Source organism: Equus quagga, chromosome 13 (assembly GCF_021613505.1).
Source record: "Equus quagga isolate Etosha38 chromosome 13, UCLA_HA_Equagga_1.0, whole genome shotgun sequence".
Taxonomy (NCBI): Eukaryota; Metazoa; Chordata; class Mammalia; order Perissodactyla; family Equidae; genus Equus; species Equus quagga.
Genome location: NC_060279.1, coordinates 83389765 through 83397157, shown reverse-complemented (window position 1 = coordinate 83397157; position 7393 = coordinate 83389765). Strand labels below are relative to the sequence as shown.

Sequence of the window (7393 nt, the reverse complement as noted above, 5' to 3'; positions counted from 1 at the left end):
CAGAGCAGGCAGGGGGAGGCGGGGGTGCTCCCCAGAGCTACCAGTCACTTCTTTTGCTTGGAGACACGCGTGAAATGGAAAGTCTAGGTTTCCCACCAAATTGGGAGCAAAAAACTTTTTTTAAAAGAGTGAATTCCAGAGAAGTCTCTGAGCACCTACTAGAAAGCAGACGCCCAGGCACACTACCAGGTGCTCGCACATATATTATTATTCAGATAAGGTTTCCCCAACCCCACGTACAGGGTTGGCAAGAGCCCCTCCCGTCCCACTACCCACCCGACAGCCGCCTTGCCCAGGCGCATGCGCCCACTGCTTCCTCTCGGGGCTCGGCGCGTGACGTCACCACGCAAGGGGCGGAGAGCGAGCGGTGTTACCATGGTGATCGCGACGCGCTCAGAAAAGGCCACAAGCGACGGTCGAGCCCCCATAACCGACTCCAAGGCTCGCAAACGGGCCGGCCACCGTGGCAGGACCTGACAAGCGGAGCCAGGGAAAGAAAGCAGGAACGCCTGGGTCGCGGACATTTCTCACTGTCATCAGCGGCCCTGTCGCTTGGCGGCCACTTCCGTATCCAGGGTGGGGTCGCCAGCTCCCAGCCCGTCCCCAGCGTGCTGAACTACAACTCCCAGAAGCCTCCGCGGCCACCCCCTCCTTTCTTTCCACTTCGCCAGTAAACAACAGTTGGCGAAAGCACTTACAGGCGCTTTCTATCCATAAAGTCATGCCTGGACGTAGGTATTTGTATCACAATCTCCTTTTTACCAACATGGGCGCCTCCTGTTTCTCTGCCCCTTTGAGACTACAATACCCAGAAACCTCTGGGCTGCTCTTTCCCAGGCCCTCTGGCGGAGGGTTGCCTTGGAGACAGCGAGACGCCGGAAGCCTAACGAATGAGGCGGGGCAAGGCTGGAAGAAGGCTTCTAATTGGCGGAGAGGCCACTACGTCAGCCCTAAAGGACGGGTCAGGGGTGCACATGCGCATTGCGTTGGCCCCGCGCGTTTTCGGTCGGGGAGGCTTGGGGGGTCCTCAAGGCTCCAGCAATTGGGCGGTGTCGCTGGTCGCGCTGCGGGGAGGTGGAGTCTGCGCATGCTCAGGGCCTCCCTACCCAAACCAGAGGCGCAGGCTCCGAAGTGCCCCGGGAGGTGAGTGCGACCCTCGGCTCCCCTGCCCGGGTTTCGGAATGGGATTCCCTGTCTCCACGGTAACAGTTCCTCCTCGCTCGCATGTGACGTCATAGCTGCCCCTCGCGGGGAGAGCGAGCAAATTTGGAGTCATGGATTCTGAGCCGCGCCACCTCCTCCGGGCCGCCCACCCTGAATCCCCCACCCCGGGAAGGGTGGGCCGATACCTTTTCATCCTCTCTGGGCCTCGGTTTCCCTTTTTGTGAAATGATCTTTGGAGTTCCTTCTCTGCCCCTTACTAGCTCTAGGATCCCAGGCAAGGTACATGGGCTCTGTGCCTCAGTTTCCCCATCTAAAATGAGGATGATGATAGAACTTGACTCATAATGTTGTGAAGATTAAAGAGCCTTAGGACAGTGTCCTGGACACAATGACCGTCTCTGCTTGTCATCAGGTTGTCTTTTGTTTGGCATCTGAACAGGTCCCTCCCTCCTCTGGGGTCTCAGTGTGTTGATCTGCAAATTGGACGTATTGGGTTTCGTGAGTACTAAGCTTTCTTCTGGGCACACAACCAATGACTTTGTTCTCCCCGAGAGATGCTACAGGGTTTGGTGGTAAGACACCGGAATTTCAGAAATCTGCCCTTGTCTTGTTCACTGCTGCGTGACCTGGTCCACGGCTCCTTGAGGAGCCCTGAGTTTCCTCCAGTGGAAAATCATGGGGATGGACTTCTAATTCTCGCTTCTGGTCCAGGCACTACCCCTGACCTTGCTTGGTAACCTTGGACAAGCTGTGTGGTCTGACCTTGCACCATCTGTAAAATAACCAAGGGATGTACAATTGAACTTGGAGGTCGCTTTCCGTGCTAAAATTGCAGTCAGTAAATCTGGTACCCATGCAGACCTCCCTTTGTGGTGTCGCCGTATCTTTTTCCTCTTAGTCTCAGATAGGCCTTCACCCATTGTTCATCCGTGTTTGTTTTTCCAGTTGTGTAGCAAAACTGGGCCAGTCATGTTTCCCTCTCGCCTCCCCTCTGAAATGGGACTGTAACTAGGTCACTGCCCCTCATGACCCGTGGAGGCATAAGGCGATGGCATCATTGAAGTCCGTGGTCAGGAAGTTGTTATTTTTTCTGTTCCCTGACTTTCTCATTACTGAGGGAGTAAGCATATCCTCACAGCTCTAACGCTTACCCATCTCTTTTGTATCAGATTGTATTTGGTTTCATTGTATTTACTGTTAGAATCCAATCTTCTCTTTATGGCAAGTGATACTGGCTTTCCATTTGGGGCAGTACAATGAAGGTTCATTTTAAAAATAATTTTTGAACATTCAGCGGTTCTCACTCTAGGTTGGACATCAGAACCACTTGGGAACTGTAAAAAAAAGAATACTGTGCCCAGCCCTGCCTGTGGAGATTGGTTAAAGTTTTCTTGGTTGTAGCCCAGTGCATTGTGTTTTTAAAACTCCTCAGAAGATTCTGACATGTAGTAGCATTGAGAAACACCAGCTGGATGATCTGTAAAGGTCTGTTGTGCTCTAACATTCATCACTTTTTTCATTCCTGAATCCTAAAGAGGTGTGTGCTTGTTCCCCTTTTGGCTTCCTTCATTCGGTCACTAACCCCTTCATTTAAACTAATTGTCAACCTTTCACCTAAACTAACAGCTAGGGATGACTCGGCTGCCTGGCCTCTTGCAGGGTGTAGAAGCTGCTGGCATTCTGTGGTGGGCTGAATGTTTGTGGGCCCCGCCCCTCCCCCAAATCCATATGTTGCGTCCCTAATGGCCAATGTGATGGTATCTGGAGGTGGGGGCCTTTGGGAGGTAATTGGGTTTGGATGAGGTCATGGGGGTGGGGCCCCCACGATGGGATTGGTGCCCTTATAAGGGGATGAAGGGACCAGAGCTGTCTGCATCCATTAAGCCACAACACCACCTGGAGGCAGGAATTCGAGTCCACGTGTTGTAGACGGTCCCTCAGCTGTTAGGAGGTGGAGCTGGGATAAACTGTTTGGAGCCAGGGCCCTTTGTGTGCATCACCCGTCCTAAGCTGTGCAGGCGGTGAGGGGTGCTCACCCAAGAACAGAATTCTTTTTTTCCTTTGTGGGAACCCCATGGATGACACGTGCATTTTCAAATTCTTTCAGCTGGAGCGACTTAGCGGAGGCACCAGAACAGGGACGTTTCTGGAGAGTAAACCCATGAGGACGCCATGGAGGTCCCTCAGTGTCCCAAGCCCCTAGAGGCCCGGAGGCAGGACCCACCCTACGACCAGGAGCCGCTCTTGGGGGAACTGACCATCGTGGAGGACGAAGGCCACCCATGTTATGGATTTGAGAAGACCGCCAGCCGGCCTGTCGGCAAGCCTCGGAAAGCTCCTTCGGCAGAGAGTCATCACCAGTGCACCATCTGCGGGAAGAGCTTTGAGCAGCGCTCGGACCTGCTCGACCACCAGAGGATCTACGCGGGCAAGAAGCCGTTCAAGTGCAGTGAGTGTGGGAAAGGCTTCAGTTACCCCTCGGCCCTGGCGGTGCACCAGAGGACGCACACCGGCGAGCGGCCGTTCCCCTGCGCGCAGTGCGGCAAGGCCTTCAGCCACAGCTCGGCGCTGCTCCTGCACCGGCGCGTGCACACGGGCGAGCGGCCCTACGCGTGCCGGGACTGCGGCCGCGCCTTCTCGCAGAGCTCCTCGCTCATCCTGCACAAGCGCACGCACACCGGGGAGCGGCCCTACGACTGCCTCGCCTGCGGGAAGGCCTTCACCCGCCGCTCGGCCCTGGTAGAGCACCGGCGCGTGCACACGGGCGAGAGGCCATACGCGTGCGTCCGCTGCGGCCGGGCCTTCAGCCAGAGCGCGCATCTCGCGCGCCACCAGAAGGTGCACGTGACGCAGAAGCCGCAAGCCTGCGGGGACTGCGGCAGAGCCTTCCGCTCGTCCGCCGCCCTGCTGCAGCACCGGAGGATCCACACGGGCGAACGGCCCTTCGGATGCCCTGTGTGCAGCAGGGCCTTCACCCAGCGCGCCTACCTGGCGCAGCACCTGCGCATGCACTCGGGCCAGAGGCCCTTCGAGTGCGACCGGTGCGGGAAGGCCTTTGGCAAGTGCGCGCACCTGGCGCGCCACCGCGGGACGCACGCATGCGCCCGGGCACGGCCGGTGAGGGCACCCGCCCGGCAAGCGCGTAGACGCTGGCGGCACCGTGGTGAGGGACCCCTGCCTGCTGCGGCCCCACGCCTACGGGGAGTGCGGAGGGCCCTTAGAGCGGCTCAGCCCTCGCCCAGCTTCTAGGGCTGCACACCCCCTAACCTGTGTCCCAAACTGGCGGAAACCTGCCAACCCGCGTCCCAGGTGCGGGCCAGGCGTTGGCACGGCTTAGCTCATTACCTCGGAGACACAGGGGGCGGAATTTGGGGCAGAGAATCAACAGCAGAGCCTTCTTGAGAGCCCTCAATGTGCCATTTGAAAAATATATTGGAAAGCCTTATTTTGTCGTCTGGGAGTTTCTACGCCTCTTAGTTTGGAGTTGAACCTTGGAGTGTAGGGGTGATTGGTCATCTGGCCCCTTGGCTGCCCCTCCCCGTGCGGTCTGCTGCTATGAGTGGGAGGGTCAAGGAGGTGAGGGTGCTGATTCAGAACCCTCCTCTGTGGAGGCCGGGAGACCAGGGCCTGGGGTCCTTTTCCGCTTCTCCATAAACGTGGGTGAGGAGCTTTCTATTTCTAGTCTGCGCAAAGGGCCGAGTGTGCCAGACCCTGTCCTGAGTGCTTCACAGAATGTGTTGACTCCTTGCACCACCCCGGAGCTGGTACTGTTGTCACCTCCCTGTTACAGGTGGGAAAACCCAGGCTCTGGAGGGGAGGCCTCTGGTGCAAAGCCATGGAACTAGGCACCACCCTGGCCGCTGGGCCCAAGGGGCTGTTCTCTTAAACACCAGGCAATTAGTAATCAAGATGATGCTTGAGCGTTTGTCAGACCCCCGGTGGACATGCTCTCATTTCATTCTTCTGGCAACCCCGTGGGGCTTGGTCTCATCCCTTGCTCTCAGATGAATAATCACCAGTAAAATGGCTCAGCCAAGGCTGCTGGCCCCCCAGGGTTCTTCCCCCTGCTGGGCCCAAGGGTCAGTGGCAAATTGAAGTCGCAGCCACAGTTCCCCTAAGAGAGTGTATGGGGAATTGATGGGGGGTGGTCCCTGCCTCCTCCAGGAGGCGCAGTGTCTGCCCAGCCCAGTGGAGGTGTGTTAGGTGTCAGTGGCTGTTATTCCACTTTCCTGAGAAAGAATCAGGAGAATGCGTACTCTTCGTGTTCTAAGACTTCATGATCGGTCATCTGTGATCATGATCGGTAACTATGTTTTGGCCTTGCAGGCTGCTGGATAGTAAGAAGTGGTTGGCCTGTGTTCCCTGGTCCCTGGGAGGGAACCTCACACCTTTGGAATTTGTTATTCCATGGTGGGCCCCTTGGACCCTGCGTGAGCTTAAGATAATGAGGTGACTCATGGTGGTGGGCCCCTGGATAGCTTCAGGATGGGGGCTGGTCATGCCGGAAAGACCACCCCTGTGATTGGTGGTTTGGGCTTTGTGATGAGGAGTGGGGGCTGGAGATTGAGTTAAATGAGGCGGCCAGTCATCCACTCATCATGCCTACTTGATGAAACCCCAGTAAAAACCCCATACCCCCGAGGCTTGGGTGAGCCCCCTGGTTGCTGATACACATCAACCGGCCACATCCTGAGGACATGGGGAGTTTTGCATCTGGGATCTCGCAAACCTCCCTGCAGCTGGCCCTGGTTTGTATCCTTTATAATAAAACTATAGCCATAAGTACAGAGCTTTCCTGAGTTCTGTGTCGTTCTAACGAGTTATCGAACCTGAGGTGGGTAGGAAACCTTCGAATGTGTAGCTGGTCTGTGCAGAAGTGAAGGTGGCCCAAGAGCCCTGGAGCTTGTGGCTGATGTCTAAAGTGGGGGCGATCTTGTACCCTCAACCTACGAAGTCTGGCCCAACGTAATTGAATTCCCTCTAATACTATTATGATTTTACTTCCTTTCTTTTTTTCACATTAGGTTTGGTCTGGAATTAGTGGTCAAACTGCGGCCCTCCAGCTGCGGGTGCTGTGGGGAAGGTGTTGACTGAGCTGGCTGGCTGCTCCCCCCAACCCCTTTCCTATCCTGGGTGCGGACCTACACACTGCTGGTCAAGCCCACATATAAAGTAGAGGAAGATGGGCACGGATGTTAGCTCAGGGCCAGTCTTCCTAAAAAGAAAAAACGAAAACAAAACAAAAAACCAAGTGGGACTGATACCAGCTCAACACGAGATTGACATAAGGGAAACCGTACCGTAGAAAAGAAACCATATTGTAACTTTGAATGACTTCTGATTAACTAGCCCAGACATGCTCTGTAGCTTGTGTGGCCCCTCCCAGCTGCTTTATGGTGATATCTGTAGTCTTTTGAGTTCTCTAGGAATGTGATGACCCCCAGGCAGAGAGCCTATGCTCACAGCCATCATCAATGACAACTGAAAGATCAGGGCATAGGGCATTACTCCGTTCCATGATGCATATCCAGTAAAACAAAGGACTATCAGGAACTAGGACCAGATGTCTACCCAACCCAGAGACCAGCCGTCTCCCCCTCCTGGACACCAGCCCTGTATATAACTGGCCTGTAGTCTTTGTTCTGGGAGATGGTTGTTTCAGACATGAGTCTGCCATCTTCCCTCTTGCTAGCAAGCTGTAATAAAAACCCTTTCTCTCCTCCCACCTTGCCTCCTGACTATTGGCATGTCTTGTGGTGAGCAGAGGATCCCCCCTTGGGCTAACAGGACCACTGATCTAGACCAGGCCTCTGCTTTGTGAATGCTAATGCAAGCTGCCATGGATCAGAGCGTTTACCAGGCACCAAGCAAACTACTGAGACCGGGACCTCACCTCCCTCCCCCCACAGCCAGCTCAGGTGGTAGCTCCTGCCCCCTGATAATGCATCCTGGTTACAGGTTTGCTTGCTACATCTTGACCTGGGTCTGGATCTTGGCTCTGGCGCCACCTAGCTACAGAGCCGGAGCCAAGGCAAGAGTTTCAATTCCTCCGGTTTCAGTGGCGGATCTGATCCCCTCCCAGGCTTGTTACAGTCAATGGGAAGCGCACGCAGGTCTTAAGTCAGGGCCCTGCACAGGTGTTCAATGATTGTTGGCGATTGTTTTCCTTTTCAGAGTAAATGTGAAGGGGCTAGCATATAATTTCTTTCAAAAATGATACATACTATCT

The 7393-nt window shown here is 55.2% G+C and overlaps 1 protein-coding gene across 3 annotated transcripts; it reads left to right on the top strand.

The window, feature by feature from the left end:
• The first annotated feature begins 1009 nt into the window (after window positions 1-1009).
• LOC124249970 (zinc finger protein 239-like) lies at window positions 1010-6902 on the top strand. Of its 3 annotated transcripts, XM_046681623.1 has the most exons (3): window positions 1035-1143; window positions 1604-1736; window positions 3272-6902. In XM_046681623.1, the coding sequence occupies exon 3, from the start codon at window positions 3337-3339 to the stop codon at window positions 4411-4413; it is 1077 nt and encodes a 358-aa protein (XP_046537579.1). In that variant the 5' UTR covers window positions 1035-1143; window positions 1604-1736; window positions 3272-3336; the 3' UTR covers window positions 4414-6902. The 3 variants fall into 3 exon arrangements, with proteins under 3 accessions (XP_046537578.1, XP_046537579.1, XP_046537580.1); XM_046681622.1 differs by lacking the exon at window positions 1604-1736 and having other exon boundaries at window positions 1010-1143; XM_046681624.1 differs by lacking the exons at window positions 1035-1143; window positions 1604-1736 and adding an exon at window positions 2428-2649.
• Window positions 6903-7393: the final 491 nt, after the last annotated feature.